At 46.5% G+C, this 27,937-nt stretch overlaps 1 protein-coding gene across 1 annotated transcript in view; it reads right to left on the reverse strand.

The window, feature by feature from the left end:
- The window catches only part of robo1 (roundabout, axon guidance receptor, homolog 1 (Drosophila)), a 325,278-nt gene that overhangs the window by 276,442 nt on the left and 20,899 nt on the right, over positions 1-27,937 (reverse strand). The window contains exon 2 of the mRNA XM_036536220.1: positions 16,672-16,820. Coding sequence (XP_036392113.1) covers positions 16,672-16,765 — 94 coding nt within the window. The 5' untranslated portion in view covers positions 16,766-16,820. The remainder of the gene's footprint in view (positions 1-16,671; positions 16,821-27,937) is intronic.

The raw sequence follows: 27,937 nt of genomic DNA on the forward strand, positions 1-27,937 counted from the left end.
CATCCTGTCATTGTCACTCCGGTGCAATAAAACCCAATGTCATTCTGCATCACGTGAACTTCAGACCGAAAAACGGTGACAGAGATCATGCAGGTGCTCTTTCAGGGGTGGCTTCTTCACCTTTTCTCCAGGTGATGACTTCTGAGACTGACTGCTGATGTATCACTTCAAATGACATCAGACTATATTTTACAAAACTGTGCTAATGTTGAAAGCAATTGCGTTGGTTTGTTAAGTTTGTTCATTTGACGATTTTGTTTCTGTATGCGTGTGTGTGTGTGCGCGCGTGCATGTGTGTTTGTGTGTGTGTGTGTGTTTTTTTTTAATCTAAATCAACACAATTAATTAGGGAAAGCTATTTGCTAGCCGTGGGAGTACCTCTTCCCTTAATTAAAGCCGGGCCTAGCTGCCGTTTGTATTACCCTAATGCTAGTGTAAATCAAGCTAACTAAATGGACAGGCACATCAATCTGGGGACCCCCTTCACTCTCACACACACACACACACACACACACACACCCTATAGCAATGAACTACAGAACTGTCTCATAGATTAAGTGCTTTAATTGACTCAAACCCTGTTGGAGCAGAAGGGGCTCTTTTCTATGGGAAACACTCTACAATCACACACAGGACAGGACAGGAGTGGGAGCTCATGGCTGTGGGTGCGTAGGGGTCGGCTTTTCACGATCTGAGCAAAACTACGCAGTTGACGCCCTGCCACGTAACACACTGTGGAACAGCGAAACGCACTGAGCAGGGCAGCATTCCTGACACCAGCGTCACGGCGAGGGTCGAGACACTCCACTCCCGAGGTAACATTGATGGCAGGAACATTTCAATGCCACAGTCATTCAGCGCGTGTGTGTCCTGAATCAATGAGAGGGCAAATTCAATTTTGAAAAGTGCTGACTTTTATTTTTTATTGCAACAAGGGAAGGAGCTTATTTCCACCAGCTAAGGTGTTTTTCTTTGTAAATCACGTACAATATAAGTTTAATGCTGGTAATCTAATAAGATAACATCGTGCGGATGACAATTATGAGGCCGGTGGAAAGCTTCGGACTTACAGCAAGTGTTTCACTTGATTCATTTCAGTCAGGAACTAGACATTGTGCTGAGGCAGTGAAACTGGCATCCATGATGCTGGGAAAAAGCAAACAAGATGGAGGAGTCAAAGGAGGTTATACTAAAATCACGGCTCATTTACTGTAGGCCTTAAGGAATACTGTCTTTAGTTTCACTGAACACATTCTAAAGAAGCCACTGAAGCTTATCAAAGAAGCTAAGTAGTATAATGGGAAAAGAGTATATTGGGAGGGGTAATGAGTTGATACATTGGTGCTGGTTTTCATAAGCATGAGGAAATGGCTTGGCCCACGTGCTCTTGCATAACACACAGTTGATTCATTGCATTACATTATTGTCATTTGTGATTCAGTGCGGTGGATCAGTTAACGAGCTGGGCTTTTAACCCAAAGGTTGCAGGTTCAATTCTCAGAAAGGGGTGCAACTGATGTACCCTCCAGTAAGGTGCTTAACCTGAATTGACATTTTTACACAGCTTCATCCAGCTGTGTAAAATGGATCATATGCAAAAAAAGGTAAGCTATGCAAATTCCCCAGGGGTCTGTACATGTAGTAACATATAATATTGATTAACATTTTGAAGATTTTTAAGAAGGTGCTTTCTACAAAAAGATGAACCACAGAGGCTTCTCCAACTTTGGTTCAGTAAGGCCGGAACAGTGAACACTTGTTATAAGTGAATTTTACACTGACACTAAGAGGCATCTCTTCACACTGATAATCAAAAATGCACGGAATAACTTGCTGAGATCAGTGGCGTCGGAGGCCCTGGGAATCTTCAAGAGCAAAGCTGACACAGTTTCACTCTAGATTACAGGCAAAATATGTAACAGCCAGACCAAACTGAAGGCAATTGTGTTTTTTTTTGGCAAAGTTGAGGACTACACTGTCCAACAAAATTAAACCTCAGTGCAGCGTAGAAACATTTATATTGTGTTCTGACGACATACTTTCCTCCTATCATGCAACTCAACCCTTGAAAGTTTACAATTCTGTCTTCCTTCAGTTTCATCTCGTTTTATCAGCTTTATTGTGTTATGGCATAATTCAGCCGTGGGCATAATTCATATTTCAGTGTGTTTTCATCTCCTGGTTTACAATTTCAGGGATGGCGTGACCACTCGGGGAGCGGAGACGGTAATCCCGCCGATCGCCGTCCCTCCTGTGTTTCCTGCTGTCGTTTCTTATCTGAATCACGCGATGTGGACCAGCCCGCGGTCAGCGGAGAGTGGAAGAGGGAGCTGACACCGGGGGCTTATGAAGCTACAGGTGGGAGAGACAACGGCTCCGGGTGAGATAAGACCAGCTAATAAAACGCCGCCTCTTCATTTCCTAGAACAACGCCGGTTCTGAGAAGCGCAACCTGGCTGTGCCTATCTCTCAAAAAGCGGGGCGCCGATCGTTACCAAAATGGGAAGCCTGTGACAGTCTGACAGTACAGCACTCTGACAGTTTCTTCAGCTGAGAACTTTAGCTGGTGGACAGGAAAAGCAGCTGCAGCTGTGAAACTGTCAGACCTTTAACAAACACAGTAAACCACAAAAAGCTGGCACTTTAAAATGCAATGACAAGAGTACAAATCTCTGCGTTAGTGTTTGGGAGTTTCAAGAAACCATTACCTACCATTCACCTAAACCGTTAAGAAAGGCATTCTGTTTATCCCGGAAAGAGACCATCCCTGACACAGACGAGGCTGTAGTGGGATGCATAATACAGAACAAATGAGGTGGGGTAAAGGCTGAGCTCCCTTGGCCTGCATTTTGACCTATATTGGGTCCCCACCACAGAGAAGAAGAGTTCAGTGTTAGTTATGGTGCAAGGCACGTTGCTAAAACCCAAGCACCCTACACTTACAGTATCATTCAACACGGTACCGAACAAATACAGAACCAAAGCCCAGGCATGGCCCTTTCTAATGCCTTTACACAGACTGATTAATCCAGTAAAGGTCTGGGGATATTTACCCATTACATTACATTATTGTCATTTAGGTGACGCTCTTTTCCAGAGTGACTTACATCGGTTACAATTTTTTTAATTTTACATGTTGTCTGTTTATACAGTTGGGTATTTACTGTGGCAATTGCGGGTTAAGCACCTTTCCTGAGGACACAACAGTAGTGGTCTAGCAGGGAATCGAACCAGCAACCTTCAGCTTACAAGCCGTGCTCCTTACCACTATGCTACACTGCCTACCAAGTCCAAAGCTCGTGGGCCCAGACTGCTGAGAGGATGAGCGATCAGTGCTGGTGTGATCAGATGCCCTCCTCCATTCTCAACATAAATCAGACTCCCCCCCGTACCCCCCACACTTAATTCAGTGCCTTGCCTTAAAGTATCACCACCACAATCTAAATGAAGCAAAATCTGTTTCCCCACTCTGTGCCGTAAGATAAATATTCATGGAAGAGGAGATAAAATTGCTCCCTGTGCTTTGTTTAAAAGGCTATTCCATGAGAGAGCTGGCCTCGGGGGATGTGCAGGTGGGTGGGCAGCCAGGCAGGATGAAGCAGCGGCTGCGATTTCGCTCATCCGTTAGGAGAAGAGGGAGGCAGGCTAGAAACACAGGGGGCGTTGTCTACACAAACTTCTCTCAGCTAATAGGTAAGCAGTGTGTTACACGTACAGTTATTGCATGGGAGCTAGACCTTACTTTGTATTGTATGTTTGGTAACCTCTTGGTTCCACGCCACCTCAAAGCTCAGTAAATAGTCTCTGATAATGACCTGATACTCATAACATGACGTCTGTCGTCTATGATAAAAACCTAGCAAGTGTGTGAGATAACAGGGCCCCTGAGTGGCTCAACAGGCAAAGGGCCCATCTTGAGTGTAAGCTGAGCCCTATGGCCCGATGGGCTTGAAACTGACTATGCCATCTACTGACAATGACAAGGAGCCCACACCAGTGGGGGAAAAAAAGTTCCTGGGGCTTCACTGTGTCACTCTCAGCCACCCTGTGATTCATCAGGCAGACCCACAGTGCTCAGATGACATCAGCGGATTAGCGCTTTTCCTCAGATGAGTACCCACGCCACTGTTGTGTACGGTGTGACTTGTTGGTTGCTTGCTAGTGTGCTGGAGGATTGCATTAACCAATACATCAACACCCATTTACAGCATAGAGATGGCTCAGTCCAAAGTTCCCTGGCCACTGAATGAATACAAATTTCCCAATGCGCTGGAATTCAGCACACATGCCTGATTTCATATATTGTCCCTCTGTATGTTTTTTTCTATCAAATGGCTAAATAGAAACACATTTGAGGCCCATTTTAATTCAGTGGGGAAACAAGAACAACGTGAGAGTGAACGAGAGAGTGGTAGAAAGGGAAAATTACAATCGAAAATCACAGAGTGAGAAAATAAGACAGAGAGACAGACAAAGGAATGGCAGGAGCATCAGAGGTGCAGCCTCTCACTCCATCTCTCTCTCTCCCTCTCATTCGTTTTCTCTCCCTTGCTTTCTCCCTCAGAGGCATCAGAGGTCGCTGATCCAGCCAAATCTTTCCTGCTCATCCAGCAGCTGAATCCTGTGCATTACATACACACACACACACACACACACACACACACACACACACACTCCGATATTTCATACAACAGGGAGAGATTGTGTATAGGAACCAGAAAGAAGGTGAGAGAGAGACAGAGAGAAAGAGTCAGGGGTGAGAAAAAGGGACAGGGAGGTGAGAGAGTATATCGAGAGGCAGAGAGAAAGCGAGAGAGAGGACGGGGAGGTGGCAGGGTAAGCAAGAGAGAGAGAGAGAGCGAGGTGGTGGGAGTGTAAGCGAGAGAGAGAAAGCTCATCTGTAATTCACACAGGTGTGGAAGTGCGCGGCTCCCTCCACATCCGAGCGGCCCCCTCAGAGACTATGTGCACAGAGGCCGAAATGAGACCCGTGCACAGTGCGCTAATGAGCGGCCGTGTGATTGTCAGTCCTACTCTGTCCCACTCCAACGCAGCTCTGTCACTGTTAACCGCACCGATGCAGATTTCAAATGACTGCAGTGGCACTCATGCAGCCCTGGGTACAAATGCCACCTGCGTTACTGCAGACCCGAAGCAGAGAGAGCCAAGGAGAGAGCCAAGCTGTGTGCAGAACGCAGCAGCAGACCGCTCGGTTCTGAGTGCAGATCTGGCCCGGTCCGATGGCACACGCAACAATGAGCACGCTGGACCCGAGCTCTCGGCTCTATCGATTAGGCTCCTGTCTGACTCTCAGTCTCTTTCAGAATAGAGAGAGAAAAAGAGAGGGAGGGCGAGAGACAGAGAGGACGTGAGGGGAAGTTGGGGGTTGCAGTATTAATTCACCTCTCCTCACGGCCACCTTTCACATGCAAAGCGCCGGGCCTCGTCGGGGACGAGAGGGACACTGACAATTACTCGCTGGCGAAGCTTCCCTTTGTGATGTGATTGACAAATGAATGGAATCAAATAACTAACCTCTCTTTAAAAAAATAAGGGACGGAGGAGCAGAGATCAGCGCCACTGTCTTATTTCAAACAGGCAGGGCTCAACAGAACAAAGAGCATAAGCAATTCAGAGCGTATATTTAAATATATTATAACGCACAACGCTGGCACAATTACTGTTTGGTATTTCAGACAGTCTCAGACTGTCTCTTTCATTTAGGATTTCACCACAACCATTTCGCTTAAGTAAAAAAAAAAAAATTCTGAGAGGAAGAAAATGAATTCAGATGGATGTGTGGTCAGTTCACTTGACATCCTCAGTGAGGCTGAGGCCTTGCACAGAACTGGAAAAAGTCAAACCTTTACCCTGAGGAAACTATAACTGTGTGTGTGTGTGTGTGTGTGTGTGTGTGTGTGGGTATGTGCCTATGTGCCTATGTATGTGTATGTATGCCTAACAAAATCACTCATGTAGAAAGACTGGAATATTTTCTTGCATGTTGCAGATGATTCATAGTTTTAAATTGGTCAATATCCCACTTCCCCAGAATCCTGCTGGGAAGCTGCCTGAGTTGTATGGCCACAACATAATGATTCATCTCCCTCTGTTGAAGCGGAAGGGAGAGGAAATCAAAGAGCACATGTGGTATTTCTCCTAAACTGAGGAGAGGAACACACAAATGAAACCAAATTTTATTGCTTCCTGCTGTGACTTACTAATGAAAGGTGTGCAGAAATGCAATCAGCGGGCATCTTATAAAAATTTTTTTAAAAAAACCCACCACTCCTCCTTGCATCCAACCAATCACACCTCTGTTCTCTTCCAGAGGAAATGGAAAAAACAGCCACAGAAATCTATGCAAAATAATACATTCCTGACTTCTGCTCAGAACCTTTCATTTCATAAATTACATCAATTCAGAGGAAAGCTGGAGGTGAGCTTGCATTTTTAGCCCTTCCAGGAAATATATTGTCCCAGTCTATTCCAGCAGAATTACTTCACATGTAAAGCGCAGTGCGACATGGTTTTCTCAGAATCCAAAATGACGTGTTCTTCCAAACATGAAAACCTTAACAGTTCAATAGCACCCGTCTAATGAAATAGTCACAGAATGACTTGGTAGGTGTCGATCCTTAAGTTTCTTGCTGAAGTTTTTCTTAAGGTGTTGGACTCTGCAATCTGATGACTACTTGTCCTAACCATTGTTCCGGGCTGCTACTCCACAGCCTTTCACTCAAACAGACGCAGGCCAGGGGCTGCTTGCTGTACTGTATGCTGTAGATACAACTGGCTGAAGAAATCCGTCCACCCTGTCTGACATCCTAGCATTCTGCTGGCTATCATGACATCACCATTTATATTTTATCACATAACAGATGGTTCAGTGACTTTACGACTAGAGGGTAACCTTTTCTCTTCCTCCTGGTTCATTATAGCAACGGATTGTGGGTATCAAGGAGTGCAAATGTAAGATTCCACAGTGCATGTTGAATGTCACATGTACCCTGCTAAATTTTTCTCTTGAAATTCACTAGGTTACTGAAACTCACATTCCAGTCGAACATTTCAATGTAGGTTACAATGCATTTCAGCCATTTTCTAACAATGACTAGCACATGACTTTTGAAATGACAATTACCCACAATGCATCTGTACTAAGGGTGGCATCATTTTCAACAGTTCCAAGGGTTTAAAAAATAGTAACAAGTTTTTCCTCTTTCTGCATTCTAAACTGTTTAGATGCTCTCATCCAAAGGAAAGGTACAAAACTCCATCTGAGTATCTGGTCATAACAGAATATCTTTGATATCCAACTATGCTGTGACCTCAGCCAGGTCAAATACATTGCACAGCTACACACAATGGCTCTTTAAAAAAAGGCAAATTACAATGAGCTGCAGGTAAATGAATTATCCAAACGTTAACCCAATAAGGGCTGCAGCGAGTCAAAGGTTGCTGCCTCCACTTCAGCGTGTCAACACAAGACTCAAGAATAGTGCTGACGCTGCAGCTTCCGACTGCAGAGAGTGTGCCCCCCCCCACCACCACCACCGATTCGACCTCTTTCTGTAGGACTACTGCAGCAGAGCTCGACGAGGGAATCCACCCGCACAGACGGGTTAGACACAGAGACTCACACAAGCAAGCGGTGCGGTCGGTGAAACGGACAGAAAGCTTCCCGTTATCGCCCCTGACCTCAAACTGTCCACCCCACCCTGACCGCTACCTCCCTCCCCACCTTCTCACTCCTACCTAATTTATTTCCAGTACACAATAGCGGCAGGGTTTGTCACGTACGTACACACGCATACACGCACGCACACACACACAGAAGTCACTGTCCTTTTCATAATGCTGAAAATGGCAGTGATATGTCACAGCCTGAAGCCCACAGTTTCCCCAACCGCTAATCATGGTCACACTTTAGTATGACCGCCGGTCATCAGTGACCTTCTCTCACACATACGGTATGTGTACCACAGTAGAAACAACACTACGTGTGGGAGACGGACCTTTTTTTATACCTCTGTAGTACCCATACACTGGTAATAAGAAGGTACATATCTGAGACGCATATGTGTGCATGTCGGATGGATTAACGCGGAGCCCAGAGGAGTTCTTTTTCAGGGAGTTTCATAAACGATCTTCATTTCACCAAACATAAACGCGTCAAAATTTGAGTAAATGACAGACTTGCGCACAGAAAACTTAGACCTCATTAAGCCAGGCCGAGACGCAGCAGACACATCGGGGATAAAAATAACGAGCGTTTGGGCTCCACACAGACGTCGCTGCGGGGAAGACAGGGGGCTCCGCTCTATCTGGGGCGAGAGGCGAGGGGGCGAGGGGCGAGAGGAGAGAGCGCTCTTTATTGGCGAGTGGGATGTGTGGTGAAATTAATTTGCGCCGTAGCGGTTTTCTCCAGCCCCGGGGAGTTGACCTCTGCGGGGGCCGCTGGTGCCGGAGGGGGGTGGAGGGGGGTGTTGGGAGGGGTGCGTCCCGCCGAGTCTCTGTGGAAATCAGCGAGTGTGCGACGCCATTTGACTGGGAGGAGAGATAAGAGGAAGGGCCTCTCTCTGTCAGCTTCTCTCCGTCTCTTTCAGCTCCCGTCTTTCATTCCCTCTCTTTACTTCGGTTATCCCCCCAAAATTTCAAACTTTACAGCTACAGAATTACACACTCCTATCTGTCATGCTGCAGTGTTGGGGCTGTGGGAGGGCAGACTCAAGGATGCATATGTAATGTAAAAATGTCAAGTGTGAAAATACCTGAGGATTAATACTACACAACTGATTATTAACATGTCTCCACATTTGCTACGTGCCTACTAAAAGATCACATGTAAATGATTTAAAAAAGGTGTTCTGGACGTATGTTTGGTTGATGCGCATGGGATGATTGCAGCCGGTAGGATCAATGTTAGGACTCAGACTTCAGAGCGTTCTCCTGCGTCCACGCTATTGTACACATTTTTTTCTGTCTGTGCTTGATGTCATTACACACCTTGGGGCAGTCACCTCTGGAGGAGGCTTAGAGGGGGGTGACAAGCCTCATATTAAGACACTGAAAGAATCCAGCTTGGGGTTGTCCTCCAAACTAGAGCTACCAGTGACACAAGAGCTGAATTCGTTTCAGCTCCTATCATCTCTGCATCAGAGCTTACTGGTCCAGAATCCTGTATCCACATGACATCCTCCCCGCAGATGCTTCTCTGTGGTGACACTTTGTCGAAGCTCACAGCTCTCAGCGTGTTACCGTGTCACCTGTTACCACGGTGATAGCAACCTGCAACCGTAATGTTACTCCCACACCGTCGCTGTGGACGTCAACATCATCTCACGGTATTTACTCAGCACATGACCAGGCAGAGCACAGCCCTGTTCTTTCACCACCAAAAAAAAAACACCACCGCGAAGTGTCGGCCCCAGTCACAGTCGCTGACATGGTTTAACACCATGAAACATGATGACTTTGACTGCATAAATAAACACGTAAGACAGAGTTACTATGACAGATTTTCCATAAACAGACCGAGGGGAGTTTATGAAGGGTTTATAAGATGCTGTCGATGCTTGGAGGGTAGATTATGACTTTTGCTGTCAGCATTTCTGTGATGACTTCAGTGGGATCCAGCTGTTTTGCTGACAGAAGAGCACATTACTGCGGGCCCAGTGAACCTGCCCTGGGATTCTGTTCAGTCACTTGAAGAGTGCAGCTGATTTGCTTGAATGTGACACTCTCGTGCTCAGATCTCTGTCTTTTCTCTGGCTGTACCCCTCAGTACCCCCCCCCCCCCCGTTCTGTGAAGTTAAAAACTTTGAGCAGCTAACTCACAGCAGTGAAGCATGCAGAATGTTGTTCATTTATGGAGAGACGGACAAGGATCTGTGGTGGAGGAGGAGTCCCCAGGAACCATCGGGATCAAACGCCTCACAGTGACAGAGTGAATCTGGATCACAGCGAAAATGACATGTCAAAGTGGACTGAATAGTCTGTTCTTATCACTGCGCCTTCATACACCCTTATGGTAAGGGTGTGCAAAACTCCAGAAGAACGCTTCTTAAAAAAATAAATAAATAAATAACGAGCAATATTTCAGAATTTAAAGCCGGAAATAACCAAGAGGACACCATCATGGCTATACACACAAATCCGCAGACATACAGACACAGAAAAAACAAAATGCACGCATACACACACGCACGCACGCACGCACACACACACGCACGCACGCACGCACACACACACACACACACACACACACACACATTTACAGTTACACACACACACTCGCTCGCACTCGCTCACACACACACACACACACACGCACACACACGCACACAGACACACTCGCTCGCACACACACACACACACACTCGCTCGCACACACACACACACACACACACACACACACACTCGCTCGCACACACACACACACACACACACACACACACACACATGCTCGCGCACACACACACACACACACACACACTCGCTCGCACGCACACACACACACACACACACAGGTCTTCCTATCATTTTGGCAGGAATCTCTCATCATTAAATGCTGGCCTGAGGGAGGAGAGGGCGGCGTGAGGGAGACTCTGTCCTGCCTGCCGCTGTAATTAAATGTCTGCTGGATGGAGCGAGAAGAATGGAGGCGATAAGTGCTTTGCTCACTGCCCCAGGACTGAGAAATATTGTCAGACACTTGAAACAATAAGGTTATCTGAAGACAAACTCGCCTTTAAGTAAAACTAGAGATGGAGGACAGGTTATCGGCAGCAAGTTTGCAGAAAAAAAAAAATCGTTTTCCTTTCTTCTGGAGCATCATGGGAAAGTAATAAATCACGGTCTCTACGATGAGGAGAGAGTTCAGTATGACTGCAGAATGAGAAACAGTCTCGCGGAGCACAGAGCAGACAATTACAGTGCTGTTACAGTGCTGTACGTGAACACATGGCGCATATACAGCACTCAGAGAAAGAGAAGTGCATCAGCACCATATGCATTAAAATCCAAGATAATTAAAAGTTTCAGTGCTAACGAGGGCCCTTTGTCAAGGCCTTCTAATTGGTCTCGGGTCCCGCTCTATCCTCTGCTGTGAAATTTCACTGCAACAAGGAGTTATGTATGTGCCAATACAGAAAATGCATCAAAGGACCTATAGAAATGTAGTGAGGCACTCTGCTGTTCTTTCTTGAGGGCACGCATAGGTTTCGCTTTGCTTTGTCACAGAAGAGGGAATATTAAGCATCAGTTTTTTTGTGGCCAAGGAAAGAAACCTTCACTGCTGAGGGTCTGTGTCTAATGACTGGGGTGTCTGCACTCCAGGGTCTCACCTGTTCGACGGCTCTTCACTGGTTCTGAGCACAGCAATACAATCTGGTCTCAAGCACCACAAAGCCCAACAAAAGACAGTCACCCGGACCGGTCCCAGAACGAAATCGTCCGCGTCTGAACGGATTACATCAGACTCAAGGAACAACAGACAGGCTTTAGCATCTCATAGGCACAGAAACAGGCCAGAAAAAAAGACTGCACAGCCCCAACACCAATCCTCAAGGCCCGACAAGAGAGGCAGTGGAATTTAACCACTCATTTCACTCATAATGACAAGTAAGGGATCAAGAGCTGGATTTCAGACACACGAATGTGGGTTTCTTCCTGGCTAAACAAGATAATGTGTAAGGATTGTTCTGCCCTGAATGAATTGTTCTGTAATACTAGGCTTACATTGAAATCCTATAAAGCGTCACTTTAGATCCAGTGTGACATTCATCTGTCAATAGACATTTTCAGAAATGGCGCTTGTTTGATTCTGTTTCTAATAAGAATACAGAAAACAATAACAGCAAGAGCAAGAGTGTGTGTGTGTGTGTGTGTGTACATAATTTAGTGTTGGAAGATGCTTTGAAGATTATATTGACACATTGTGGTACACTCATGCATAGTTTTGAAACTGCGATATGCTGATAAGCTTAATGCAAGGATGTACTGGAGCAGTAAGAGGCCATTTCAGTTCATTGCTTACTAGGGGTCTAAGTGGCTTTTGAACCTACAGTTAACCCACAAATGACAAGTTATCCGTTACAGCATAGGCATTATTCCCTAATATACAAAACCTCAGCATCTGTCAGTCTTTCCCAAGAATGTTTTACTTCCCAACAACGTTCATAACACCCGGGGTGGCAGTGTAGCATAGTGGTAGGGTGCAGGGCTTGTAACCAAACTGGGGCACTCTTTGGGCAAGGTACTTAACCCACATTCACCTCAGTAAATATCCAGCTGTATGAATGGATAACATGTAAAAACTGTAACATATGTAAGTCATTCTCGATAACCCAAGTCCTTCTCCCAAACCCTCTGCTCAATCAGGGCCCCCTCCCTTCCACCATGCCAAAATGAAAGCTTCCATCCAAACACAATTACAGGGCAATTTGCAAAGAGCCATATGGACCAATCAGCAATCACTCATACTGGGGAAAAAAAAAAAAAAAAAAAATTGGCCAAGGAGATGCACTGTGCATGTCATGTCAATTTCCCCCCCGTCTCATTTGTAAAAAGCTTTCCTTTGCCGCATGCCAAGAGGAGATATTACTAGCTAGATCCCACAGTCCTGCATGGAGATGAAATGAGTGAGTCCCCCCCTTAACAAATGCATGTGGTGCCATACACGGATTAGACCACTTTATTTTTTCCCTCTTCCGAGTCTCCAATTAGAGTGGATGACAGATACAACCTTCAGACGTCAGCTCAGCTCTACAGTGAATTTTTTTCTTTTAGATACACTGGATAAAAGGGGCCTGCATGGGATTCCTATGGTGAGATTCCTGTCAAAATCAAAGATGTGTGCAGAAGCGAACAGGGGGAGAAAGAGAGAGTGAGATGGGGTGAGACGCAGAGCAGAGCACTAATCAGGTGAGTGTCAGCGGGACTTTAGGGAGGGATCCATTCTCTCTCGGCGGGCTCCACTGTTGCGGAACCGGTTATAAACCCCCCCATCTCCATCTCACGCAGTTGGTTTCGTAATTTAAAAAGGTCAGCGTGCTTTCCGAGTGATTCGATATTCTCGCCGCGCCGCGTCAACCGCGCGCACGGAGGCGGACGACGGGATGCAGAACGGAGAAGAGGGAGAAGAGAGAGTGAGAAGACGGGAGAACATCAGGACAGCGCTGGCACCACACCGATCCAACAGGTCCACACTCCCACCCAGAGGAGACCGCCAGGGCAGAGCCAGCAAAGCCGTTGGGCGAATTTATACTGCCCACCCGGGTATTCCTGCCCTCTCCGGAGTGATGACACCTCTCTCCTTCCACAGAACGCCCAGCGTTTGATCGGCAAACAAGGTTAAACCCACAGGGCTGAAAGGGATGGTTAAACAATCTCTCCGAAGAGCACATTCTAGTGAATTAAGTTCTAACCTTTGCCCACCTGAGAGACAAATTGTCTGGCAATTTGCAGTGCAGAGGCATCCATTTATGACTCCTTAGCATGCACGACGAGTGTTCGAATGGAAGAAAATCTCGGACGACGAAGCACATGTCCTGACACATTTAAAATCGACAAGGCTAAGTGTTAGCACAATCCAGAGAGGGAAGAACAGTCCCTTTTCACTATTCATTAAAAAGAAATTTTACAGTAAACACCGTGAAACAGGATCGGGGGGTTTCATTAGTGCCTTCCCTCGAGAGGCAAGGAACCATGCACAAGGTTAAAAAAAACCTCATGTGGTACAGACATCTGTGTATACAGTCTTACATGTGTACACGTGTCTATAAGACATACAGTCTTACAGTCTATACAGTTACGAGCGGAAGGGAAAGAGACAGACAAATGGACAGAGGAAAAAGATGGCGAGAGAGAGAAAGAGAGAGAGAGGGAAAGAGAGATGCACGTTTGTCTTACTCCCCCTTTGGCTGTTTTTGCTCTAATGTGCCCAGCTCACCGTGCGGGCTCTGACATTCGTACTGATGGCATCTTGATGGAGCCATCTTCCCCCAGGAAACAAAGAGTGCACGAAGTGGGACCGAAGGCTTCAGCAAAATCAACAAATGAAAGAGGCCCATTGTAAGACGGAGACACGCTTAAGAAAAGCCGCTGGAGGTGCGCTGTTTACCCCGAGGCCGGGGAAATTAAAAAGAGCCGGCTGTCACAAAGACGCGCTCAGAGAAAGGCTCTTTGACATTTGTCACATCTATCACACCGAGAGAAAGACAGAGACTCTGACGGAGCCCCCAGTTCTCTTCCTGGCAGGTTTAAACCAGTACCGGTTACCGCCTGCGGTGCTAACGTTTTAGCCATGCCAGTGCCCCTCTGGGCCCGCAGTGCTGTCCCAAAGGCTTAGAGGCAGAGCATCGTGGTCTCTCGGGAATGTCAGTAGAGTGCCACATGAGCAAAACATGTCACTCACACCTGCATGAAGAGTGCAGCAGGCAGACAGTGGCTTTTAAAAGAGATTACCAATGTTCATTTCACAGCCTTTTCCCTAACGACTGAAGCACCGCGACTCTCTCACTGCAAGGTACGATAGCCCTGCACATGTGCATAGTTTCGTAGTTTGCGGATAGGATAGATATCAATCAATAAAGGTAAAAAAAAAATGAACAGCCCTGCCGCTGATGGAGGTTCCAATGCCTCCACACAATGCCTGCGTGTACAACTGCGCACATGAATATTTGTTGCGCCTGTACCCAGAAACACGGACGGCAGCTCCACTGCTATCAGGCTGCATCAGGAGTAAGTATAGGGGAATAGAAGTGTACATGGATGCCCTACCCTATTCATTACAGGGCCTATATTGAGCTCAGACAATCTGCAGAGGCTAGGCAGAGGAACCGAGCTCCGGAGAGATTGAATTCCGAGATTGAAATTACCGCAGCATTTCACCCCCGCACAGGCAAAACATTGGCTCATGAGCAAGGGAAGCACGCAGGCACCCGTTGACAAGTAAATTGCTTCCTGGACGGTACATAAAGAAAGGTAAAACAGAAAGAAAAGTGAAGGAAATGCAAGGGGAAAGAAAGCAAATGAGAGACAGAGAGAGAGAAAGAAAGAAAGAAAGAGCAGGGAGGGGCAGCAAGCGTGAAAATACTTCAGAAGAAAGGGTAATTCCCCGACCCATCACCCCGTCTGATGACAATTAGGGGAGTGAAAGAGGTGGAAAATCAAGGCGACGGTCAGGAATTGATTGTGAATTGTGAGTGACAGAGAGAAACCGCACTGCACCCCCCAATCGCCCACTCCACAGACCTCAGTCACCCTGCGGACCAATGCAGCGACACCCAATTCACTCCCTCACGCCCATCCCATCTTACAGAGCACCCCACAGAATGAGGTATTACCACCCAAACCCTCCTCACTTTGCATTTTCAGGTGCCCCCTCCCTCCCATTCATTTCCCCAGCCCTTGCCAGTATGTTATTCCCCTGACAGGTGAATTGCCAGGGACTTTTCATTTTAGAGAAATGAAAGCCGACACACAAGCTCAAGTTTTTTTTTTCTTCTCTTCTGAATTTCACAAAAGATTTCTCCTTCGCTCACATGGCTTGAGGATCAAAGAGCTTTGAAAGTCTTGTCAGAGATCAGATTACATGTGCACTTATGCTTTTCTGGTGGCATTAACTGATGTTTGCATACGTGTTCAAACACTTAGACGAGCGTCGCCTTCCCTGGCTGCCGAACTGCACCATAAATAATGCATGCGGCAGTCATTCCGTAAGAGCGCGACGCTCTTACACCGATTGCAGAGTGCCACCAACCTCATTCGTAAGTGTTCTTCAAATCAGGTACGCCGGACGCGTCTGCCGTCGTTTGCATTTCCATCTCGAACGCGAGCCGCGTTGTCTCGTCAGAGGCGCGACCGCGCGGCAGAATCCCGGCAGGATATGAGCGTCAAGATAGCGGTCAACAAAACGCTTGAGCCCCCGGCTCTTTCAACAATCTGGATTCAGCTGGATCTAAATTACCATCTCATGCTTTTATCCGCCATCCAAACTCTCAATGCAATGCCGTGATAAGCCATTGGCTGTTAATCACTCCAGACACATCAGGTTCATGGGAGATGTACAGATCAGGCAGACAGACAGGCAGATGACAGACACACAGACGGACATTACAGGAAATATGAGACCCAGGCTTATATGGACACCAAACCTCAACCTTCTCAGTTCTCTTCACAGAGAACTACACACATGAAGACAACATATCCCATCTTTTCTTAATCATTGTACAGTATATAAATACAATGATTTCCTTGGATAATGGTTGCCAGTGGATCCGTGTATAATGGATGCCATACTAAAGTGTTCTCATAGTATTACATGTTTTTATTTCCCTTCTTGCAGTGTGCAGGTTCACATTTGATGGGAAATTATTACATCACAATTCATGCACTAAATTCATTCTGAATTACTTTTAAGGGTGCATTTACATTCTTGGCCCTTTGATTGTATATATATATATATACACAACATAGATACTACACCAAGTGATCGATTTTGTGAATCTACCTTAGTGCTGATCACAGCTATTAGAAAGACCCCTTTAATAATGGATGATAGACCATTGATTATTGTTTACTGATTATGATCAATGTCAGCAGCAGTCATTGAGTCAGTAGAGGTTTTAAGTTTCCTCCACGCAGTGAGGAAAGGCGAGCCCTCACCTGGGACGAAAGGTCCTTCCAGCAGCCGAACCTGGGGGAGTCCGAGGAGGGCGACGATGAAGAACGGCGTGACGCCTGACCACATGACCTGCATGGCGTTCACTGTTGCATCCCTCTGCAGGGGGGGGCGTGTCCTACGTCAGCTCAGTCTGGAGAAGAAAGACAGACAGACAAAAAGACACAGGTCAGCACAGGTGCACAAGCCAGTGACATCACACGCAGGATGAGTTGTCACACACAGTGAGTTGGTCACAACTATCACAGGAATGACCGAAGATTACACTGAAAATAAAACACTACTGTAAATGAATATCATATCAAAATAAATAAATAAGTAAATGAATAATTAAATAAGCTTTGCTATACAGCCAATGTGTGACTGTATAATGTGATAATGTGTGGCTCTCACAGATGCCACCGAGGGAGACACTGAGACGTGAGAGGACAGCTTGGTTGCTGCTTGGCAGGATGCATGTCAGATTTCACACACTCACAGACACACGCAGTCAGGTCCAAAGCGTGGTTCAGCGCGGAAAATAACCCTGGCAGACCCATCCGCAGTAACGTGGATGGAAAAGCCACGGAGCAGTTATTCAGATTAAAGGTGTTGCGGGCTGCCCTGCCCGGTCCCCTGATGCTTTCGGCCCCGGGCCCCCACAGCAGCCCGCCCTGATGACAGCACCCGTCTGTACTATGGAAATGACCATTTGGTTTCACTGATCAGCCATCTGTGGAAAAACCTGCCCCCCTTCTTGTTTAAAGGCTTTCAACCAAAGCCCAGATTCCTCCATCTGACTCACTCTCTATCTCTGTGTGCCTGTCTCTTTCTCTCTCTCTCCATTTCCCTGTTCCCTCTCCTCTCTGTCTCTCCCTCCCCCCCTCCCCATCTCTATCTCTCTTTCCCCAGATGAATGTGTTGAGCCTCGGTATGATCTCCTCCCTCTGGTTTTGCTTTCACTGTCATGTCTTCAGAAAGAACAGCTGTGAACAGTCAAACAACTGAACACCACGGCGTCTGTCACTTGTTGTTATTCTAGTAACGAAAAAAAAAACACCACTTACACCCCATAAGAATCACACTTGCTCCTTTTCTTTGAGTATAGAAAAACATAGATGTAAGATGTACTAATTAAAATATTTCTAATAACAACTATTCCCTATTTTTATACACAACTCACAAATGCCTCTTTTCTACCACATGATTACTGCAACCAGTTACGCCTGACATCCAATAATAATCCAGTTTGTTCAGTAGTGTGGCATAGTGGTAAGAAGCACAAAGGTCACTGGTTCAGGTCCCAACAGGGGCCTTATTGTTGTACCCTTGGGCGAAGAATTTAACCCGAATTGCCTCTGTGAAAACACCCAGCTGCATAAATGGATAACATGTTAAAAACTGGAAACCATGTGAGCTGCTCTGGATAACAGCATCTGCCTACATCACCCCTGCAGGCTAGAATCAGAGCCACTGGCAGCCATGACTGCCGTCAAAGCACACCACACCTTTAACAGTCCTGATCCCCAAGAGAGAATCGTGGCTATAACATAGAGGCAAATCAATAACTAAAATGAGTAAAAAAATAAATAAATAAATATTTTTTTTTGATCCTTTGGTGTTAACTGCCCTATGACTGATGCAGAAATGCAGGTTTAAAGTCAAGCATACCCCACACACATGCTCACACCGCTACATGTGTCAGCTCCTCAAACTCCTTACTTACCAAACTAAAGTTCCCGCTTTACGAGAGATGGTGGAAATCGATGTAGAGCTAATTACCTATCTGATGAGAGCTCTGATGAGCCGACATGAGGAGAAACCGCATTATCACGCCTGGGTAATTAAGTCAACGAGTCTCCGAGGGCAAGAATGCCCAACTGGCCCCACGTCTCTGGCCAAGGTTATTCCTCTCTGGGCCAGGCCTGGCTCTAACATGAGGATTAAGGGAGCACGCACTGCAGTGTCAAGATAGCAGTGTGTTTCAACACGCTTTGCTTAGGGGGTTACACACATACCCTCTCCCCTCTACATTTCACTTCAGAAAATCTACACTATCTTGAGAGACTTACACAGGGCCTGAAATTCATTTTTCAAAATAGAGGGGGAATTCCCCCTTAAATGCTTCAAATAGGGGGGATTTATATACTTTGGGGGTTGGGGGGTACTACTTGTGAGCTTAACTATAGGTCTTACCTGAGTTCTTACCTCAGATTGCATTTCCTCACTCTCCTCCAATTTAAGGGATTCTCTGAACTATATACATTGCTGTAATAACAATTTTGTTTTAATCTTGTTGTCATCTATGTTCCTTACATATGTAATGAGTCACTTCCCGTTACTTATGTCTGTGGACTCATCCAGTACTAGTAAGGAAAACACAGGACTTTTTAGCACAGCCTTGTCAACATCCTCCACAAGTGTACTTGCAATAGCTTGGTGCATTTCTGACAGACTTTTCTCATTAAGGTAGGTTCCATAACTTGATGTGTCTGTGTTCAGGTTTTTTGAAAGGACACCCCATCTCTTTAATAAATTTAACCAGATAACCAACTTTTGAATTAGACAATTCGTTTTCTGCTATAAAGTAGGCGGTTTTGAGAAGCCCCTTCGTTTCCTCCTCACAAGGCAACTGCGCGACTTCAATAGCATTAGCCATCACATTGTTTGCTGAATCTGCCTCACGCTTTCTTTCCAAGGCTGCTGTACGAGAAACGCCATCTGAGTGGCGACTTAAAGTTGACGTTTTGTAACATTAGCTGGTAAAAGGCGCAGCACCGTACGCTACATTTTATAAATCGAGCAGCTCATTTCACCGTTGGTTCGAGCCACGGATATATTCTGAGCCAGTCAGCCTGAAACTTGCGTTGTTTGACTGCTGCTAGATAGTTAATTAACATATATAAATACTGCACACAAGCAGTTTGTCATTTCTTGTAGAGTCAGCGCCATGGCTACACTTTACCTTCGCTGGATGTCCCCGCGGACCCGGCGTCGGCGGTCAGTTTCGGTGCACAGTATGAACCAATCAGAAGAGATGAAAGGGGGCGTGGCTTCTAGCCCTACTTGAAGGTGATTGGCTTTCACCAGGCGAAATTTTCGCTCGAGTTGAACATTTTTAACTCAAGCGAACGATCGTTTCGCCCGTTTCGCGTCGCTCGCAGTTTTGCCGCGATTGACTCGGCCCATTCGCCTCCTGCCATTGGCTTTTCATGCATTCACGGCTCGTAAATTTCGCGTCGCGTTTGGTTAAAACACACCTTTAGACATCGCTGTAAATGTGTGCGCAAATTTCCCGCATTATAAGTGCTAGATTTGCGGGAATCGATGAAATTATGCGCAATACCGGCTGAAATTCAAGCCCTGTTACATAGGTTAATTTTTTACATGTTATCCATTTATTCAGCTGGATATTTACTGAGGCAATTGTAGGTTAAGTACCTTACTCAAGAGTACAGCAGCAGTGCCTCAGCAGGGAATCAAACCAACAACCTGTCGGTTACAAGCTCTGCTCCTTACTACTAAACCACACTGCCCCCTCACACACTGCACTGCATACACTCTATTCACCCACACACAAACACACATATGCACGCACGCACACACACATACACACGTAAACTTGTAAAATTGCAACCCATGTAAGTCGCTGGATATTTACTGGGGCAATTCTGGGTTAAGCACCTTGCCCAAGGGTACTGCAGCAGTGCCCTCGCGGGGAATCAAACCTGCAACTTTTCGGATTTCGAGCCCTGCGCCTTACCACTACACCACATTGCAATCTACGCACACACCTGTGTGAAATGGCTTAAAATGGCCGGCTCTGTGGGAGCGCTTTGTCTCAGTCAAGGACGCCATTGAGGACATGGGAAACGGGAGCGGCGGCCGTGCGGGGTTTCTCCATGAGATAACCCACCCCAGAGAAAGCGACAAGCGAGCGGGATTGGAATCTGACTCCCATTTTCTCCCGCCCGATCCAACCCCCCGCCTCCACACCCCCACCCTGCGCTAACGGGGCCGGCTGAATGGGTTCGCCGTGCTCATTACCAGCGCCGCCTCGGTTCCCCCTCTCCCTCTGTAATGGGTTCAGCGGGGATGGAGCCGCCGGGTCCCCGACTCGCACAAATAGCTTTCCCTCCAATCTTATCGCAGGGGCCCCCTCGGTAAACACTCCCTCGCCTTTTCATGCATTTCCTAAGAGGCCCCGAGAATTATAACGGCTGGTGAAAGGGGTGTCTATCGGCGACGTGAGTTATGGGCCACTTGCCCGCGTGCGCGGGCTGTTATCGCGGTTGCTCGCTTCCTCAGCGCCGCCGTGGCTCAGCACAATTACGCATTGTGCTTTGTGCAATTGCGCCATTTGCATTCGCCGATGACTGAAATCTTCCTCCGCTTGCTATATGGTGAAAGCACAACTGAGAGCAACAGGGAATGGGTCACAGGTTAAAAAATAAATAGTTCCCTCATCTGGAAAACAATCAGTCCTCCACCTTCCCAGGATCCCACGTCTGATGGTGAGGAGAAGAGATTCAATTTTTCCTGATAATTGTGTCAGATAACCGGCTCCTCCCCCCTCTTTTCAGAGGCAATCTGATAAATACCCAATTACCAGTCGGGAGATGTCAGGGAGAAGGGAGATTGGAGATGGGGTTTAGTAGAAGAAGGGGGGGGGGGGGTGCAGGCAAAGTAGGGGTGCTGAGGAGGTCTCCTCATAACCCCCTCTAACTCACCAGTGGCTGAAACGCAGGCCCAGTTGGAAGGCAAATTACTCAATTTATTTTGATTAATGTACAGTGAGCAAGTGCCTAGATACACACCCCCATACACACACAGACACACATGAACGAGTACGAACACACACACACAGACAAATCGCTCATAAAAGTCAATCAATGTTCATGCAAAACGAAAACAAACAAATAAAAAGGCCATCTATTTTCCAATTTGTTCGCTGCAAAGCCAGTGACCTTTTTGAAACACATTTGTCATTTAAATCCCACTTTTCAAAGCTGGTGTCGTTTGTGTCCTCGGTTATCGTTACTGATTCCGTCTAAAAAGGGGACAAAAGAGCTTTATTGTCTCTCACTGTCTGTCTGTCTCAATGACCGCTGAATAGACTCACAGAGCACAATTAATCACAACATCATGCAGCTACAGCACAGCTGGTGGAAAGCATCCCCCCCCCCCCTTCCCACCCCCTCACAGAGAGTGAATATCTGAAGTCTGCACTCAGAAATTGATTTTCTGAATCCAGAAACAATGTGAGGTCATTAAAATGCTACAGTGTCATCCTGCATGTGTGAGGCCCTAAAGCTGGATGCAGTTCACATCTATACATTAAGGAAGACATTCCCAAGCACCTTAGTCTGAACAGCCACCCGGAGCCGTGATGAGCACACTCTGCTATTGACCAGATGACAGTGCATTCAACTGTTGGTAGGTTTTGTTTCTTCATGCTATCATGGGCCCGTGTAACTCCACAGGATGTGATCAGGAGGGAGGTCATTGGCTATTATTCTCCGCAAGTGTCAAGTGACTATTGTGCAATCAACGTCAATTGATTTTTTTTTTTAATTAATATTACACAGCAATTGAAATGGTGGATTGGTACCAAATGCAGGATATTCTAATCCTCTGATGCCAACAGCACTGATGACACCAGACTCAACAAGCTCAAATTAACTCCATTAATGTGTAAAACTGCTCAGCTCATATAGGGAAAAAAGTTAGGGAGTTAACAAAAAAGAATTAGCAGTTAACCGCAGGTAACCACTCCGAAAACCTTGGGGAATATAATGAACTCCATAGCACCTCTGACAACAATCTCCATCCCTCACAACTTAATCTTTTTTTTCCTTTCATCCTCCTCCCTCTTACCCACAGAGCACTCAAACTTTCAGAGCACACTTTACAGCAGTGGAAAGAAAGAAAGAGACACAGGGACTGAGAGAGAGACAGAGACAGAGAGAGAGAGAGAGAGAGAGACTCAGAGGAGGTAGATATTGTCTGCCTGAGAACACAAAAGCGCCCACTTTCAATAACCTGCAATAATAACCGTCTCTCAAACCCGCGTCTTTGATGCCTTTATGATACAAATGCAAGCAGCTGTATAATTCCAGCACCGGAGCAGAGGCAGGAGAGGAGAGCGGGCCCTCCTCTCTGTCCTTTTCCACCCCTCTTTGTTTCGAGTGTACCTTTCCCCACGGGCACCCCTCTGGCTGTGAAGACGCTCTGCAGCGCAATTAGACCTGGGCCCTGGATTCCTTTTCTTTGAGGGAGAAGCATTCTTCTCGCGGCACAATGGGCAGAGGGAGACTTCACAGTCACGGGTCCCTGTCCTTTTCCTCCTTTTTTTTTTCCTCTCGTGTCCTCTCTTCTTCTCCCTCATCTCCCTCATCTCTCTCTCCCTCTTTCTCTCTTGCTCCCTTTCTCCCCTCACCACACATAATCAGCCCCTCGAATGCTATCTGTGGCCAGAAGCTGCTCTCTCGCTTACTGCGAATCCACTGTGTTGCCTTCAGACACACATGCTTATATATTCCATGCCTGCCGTTCTTGTGCAGTTTGTGCAAAGTTTTGTTACATGGCAAGGGTACAATTATAACCCAAATACAGGTGTATGCACAGTGTATGTATGACCTTGCACTATGCTTCATTGGGACAGCCCCAGGTCTTCCAGCAGGACAGGGCTTTCCCCAAAATACACATAGAGCTTATTTCTGCCTGTTGATGCCAAACACCTTTTCTAATCAGTGTCACTTTCAGACCAAGACAAGAACAGGACATGTACCTCTAAAGAGCATTAACCACTTGATTTTTAGTAATTAGGCACAAAACAAACTTTGATTAATGCACTCATTTAAAAGCCATATGTGTCATTTTGCTCTTGGTTTGAAGCAGTGTAAGTATGTAGCTCTGGTAGAGTAAGTTGGCCATATGTTCATGATGAAATCTCACTTTCTGTGCTCTTTGAGCATGCTAAGGCTATTGTTATGTAACTAAATGTAACCATACTGTAGGCAAAATATGTATCGCTGTTCATGTTGTCTAACTATATGCATTCATTATATGCTCTGGATAAAAGAGTCTGCCAAAGGAATAAGCATAAACATAACCAAAGATAGATTTTTTTTTACATGAGGACACCTCTATCAACAGAGCTAGCTTCTTGATGCAGTAAGCAGCGATTAAACATTGTGCACATTTGCACTGTAATCTTTCACCATAACACATAATAGAAGTCAGTGTACTGGCAATATCAGCACCAACAATCACTTAGTAACTCATGTCTGACAAAAACATTAAGAAACACCCAGCGCACCCGAGTCCATGAAATCCAATTTTCATGCATAATTTATGTGCGCGCGGCGCTATCTGCGACACACGCGTGGCACATGCCGGAAGGACGTGGCGGTGTGAACGCGGGTTCGGGCAGGGAGAGGGAGAGGCGACCATGCAGCGTGATCGCACACTCTATTCTGGAAGAATCATCAGCCGCAGCTCAGTGGTGGAGCAAATTTGTTCGTCTCACGCCGCATAACCACTGAATAAACAATTTTACAGGGGCTGGCTAGGTAATGAGCGGGGACAGACCACCACAGAAATCCATTTCCATCACAAGGCCAAGACACTTTCTGAGGAGTGAGGGAGTGAGGGAGTGAGGGAGTGAGGGAGTGAGGGAGGGAGGGGGGGGGAGAGAGAGAGAGAAGGAGAGAGAGAGGGGGAGAGAGACTGAGAGAGAGAGAGACACGGCAAACAGATAGAGGGAGGAAGGAGAGAGGGAGAGTGAATGCACACAATTACAATTATCTTTCCTTGAAAAATGTCAAAATATTGTCAGTTTCAGATGTAAACAGATTTGTGCACTGCTATAATATTTATAAATAATCTATCATAGTTTACCCTAGTTGCTGTTATGAGTATCAATATTCACATCATTATTAGACAAAATAGCATTAATCGCCTTTAATTTTGGCTTAATTTGTATAATTGTGTACAGTTTGGTGCCATTTTCTGCCTATAGCATTCTGATAAAAATGTCTTCTGCTATGCCAATAAAGGTGGTAGAAACCGCAAATTGAATATTGAGAGAAAGAGAGGAGGGGTCTGGGTTGGGTAGGAAGCGGTGTCAGACGACAAGGGGACAAATCTCCTCGAGTGCGTTCGGCTCTCTTTATCCCGGGTGTCACTTTTCCGACAGATCGTTCCCTCCGCCCCCTCTCACCGCGTTCGCTTAACGCCACCTCGGATACTCCTCCCCCTCAGAAAAAAAAAAATGACAGATATGGATTAAACGGCTCACGTTTACAGTACATTATTCCCCTCACTTCATTACAATAAAAGGATTAACCTGCCGGAGCGCTGTAAAGTGATTGGTACATAGGGGAACAACACATGCCTAAGCTGTCCTTCCCTCTTAGTGTATATTACCTTCACTCTCCTTCTGCGGGCGGCACCCACTAATCACTCTGTGGTTGGGTATGCCCCAGGGGCTTGTGGGATAGGCAGGGGGTGATGGACAGCTTCGAAAGGGAGATGGATGAGATATATTACATTACATTACGTTCATTTAGCAGACGTTCTTATCCAGAGCGACTTCCAGCACAAAAGAACAGAAGTGCATCCATTTGAGCTGAATGAGCAACAGCGTCAGACCAGGCTAACAACAGTCTCAAACCAGCGTGTTAGCATAACACGGTTCAAGGCCTACCGCAAGTTAACCTGTGCAGCCTGACTAGACAAGTAGTAGTCAAGTATACGTCCACGCATCACAATCACTAGATCACAGAATCCAAAAAACACTGTGGTACTACACGTGAAACAAACAGCAAGTAACACAAGTAACACACAAGTAGCAGGTGTTAAGGGGTGGGGATTGAGGTGGAACCAAGATGCAGTCTGAAGTCGGTCTTCAGTCTGCCTCAGAAGAAGGCTAGTAATGCCGCTTTCCTGACCCCCGTGGGAAGTTCATTCCACCACTGAGGGACCAATACAGATAGGCATCATGTCTGAGAAGAAATAAAATCTTAATAGGTGCCGCGCACTTCACCCACTTCAGTGTCTGTGTTCCAACCCGCCTGAGCCTGGAATTAAATCCTGAGCTCATCTGTTGATCACTCATCACACATTTCATTCAGCCATTGTGCTTAAGTGCATCAGAGGGCTATTAGTCCTAATCCAAATGAACCCATTTATGCCATATGAATAAAGGATATTTCTAGCATATGAATAGCCGATATTGTGAGCTTCACTCATATTGGATTTTGAGTGCTTTAAAAACCTTTTAAAGCAGATGTATATGAGTAAGCTTCCAGCTGTCACCTTCTCCTACTGTATGTGAATACCGTGCAGCTGTACTTTAATTAGAAACACCCGGCATTTAATGAAAACAGGCTTGTGGGCTTTGGGTACCTGTGAGAGCCAGTGGCGGTTTCACTGCTGCAGGCCTCGCGTAAATGCGTAAATGGAAATTTCACCAATATTTGGGGAAGGAGCCCAGAGGCGCACTCCGAGCGTGAAGGCGCCCCCTTCTTGTTTCCCTACGCTGTCAACAGCAGAGACGCAGGATTAATCAAAATTAGAGGAAATTAAAGAGGCAGGAGCTCTTTGGCTGTGACGGGAGAAGCGGGCGCGGTCACAGGAGATCCTTACACCGTTATCCGTCATCTCATGAATGATAAATTAAAAGCTGATTACGTCCTGGAGGGAGATGCCTGCCCCCCCCCCCCCCCCCCCCCCCAACCCCCCTACCCCGCCAGCCAGCCTCAGGGCGGCCTGTGATGGATGAGACACCACTGCCTGCGGTGAGGGCGTTTTCCCACTGGGTGCCAGCTAAAAAAAAAAAAAAAAAACTCACCGCCATCTCAAGTGCCGCCAAGCCGCCACGGAAAGGAGCGATCTCACATTTCATCTTACTAAAAGCCCCGCCGCCTCTACGGAGATGCATTTTAAATCTCTTAAAGACAACAAAACTTGATGGAAAAAGTTTGGCGGCTGAAAAAAAAAAAAAAAAAAGTTTCGGCAAAGCATTGCAGGTTCTTGACAAACCATGGTCTGAGATACAGAAAACGGAGTGGCCAGCTTTGCTTCCTTTGTCCACGGCTTTCCACCCGTCCAGCTATTGGCTGAGGCCTTTTCTGTCTACCCGGATGGGACATTACATACATTAAATTACAAGAATTTAGCAGATGCTCTTCTCCAGAGCGACTGCCATCACAGTAGAACATATGCGTATCCATTCAGTTTAAACGAGCAACACTCCCAGACCAGCGAGTGTGAGCTTAACACTATTCAAGCCCTACCACAAGTTAACTTGAGCACTCTGACAAAAGTCAAGTGTACTCCGATACAACAGTCCCTAGAACACACATTCATACTTGCATCACATACTACACATAATATTAACATCAAACGCATGAAGTAGCAGGTGTTAGGGGGCAGGGATGGAAGTAGAACCAAGATGTAGTCTGAAGAGGTGGGACCAGAATGAAAGTTAGGGCAGCACAGGTCAGGAGAGATGCCTGTTTTACGAACACAATGCCGGTGTGCAACAGGAGTGGAGCTGGGATGAGGGTTTCGGATTACAGGCCACAGGTGTGCGGACTGTGAGGCGGGCGGAGGAAGGACAATTTCACATCACCGCCCCCATTTTCAGGTGCCCGAACTGTTTCCCCAACGCCTGCATCACCTGGACCCAGCGAGGTGCAATTCCTCCGCGTTGATTGGATCAGCAGTTAAGGGGGGGCAGAGAGGTGGCACGGGCTCCCTCTGTGTCCCTCTACGTCCCCTCCATGTCAGATGTCCCACCACACAAAAACAACACAATGGCAGTACCCATTATCGTTGAGCGGCATCGCGGTCATTATCATGCCGCAATCATAACTCCAATTATAAAAGTTGCGTCGTAAGCAGGGCAATTGTGCCATGCTAATTACGCCTTCCTGCTGCCAGCGCATTTTACTGTTTTATGTGTCCCCTGTCATTGTGCTTTGCTCAAAGGCAGCACAATGCCCCCCCACTCCCCGCTAACCCACTGCCACATCCAAATGGAAGCCAAGCCACAGTGCAGGCAGCTATAGCTAACACTAATGCAATGACATAATTCCTGCGGTTAATAACCACCCTAATCATTTTTAATGCATCCTCTTTAACCATATCATTTGATATTAACCAATACGCCCATATGCGCAGTTCAAATTGATGATCCCAATCCTATAAACTGCTTATGCTCATTACTCAGCGCTTGACTTTACACCATCAATCGCACTTAGC

This window comes from Megalops cyprinoides, chromosome 9, assembly GCF_013368585.1.
Source record: "Megalops cyprinoides isolate fMegCyp1 chromosome 9, fMegCyp1.pri, whole genome shotgun sequence".
Taxonomy (NCBI): Eukaryota; Metazoa; Chordata; class Actinopteri; order Elopiformes; family Megalopidae; genus Megalops; species Megalops cyprinoides.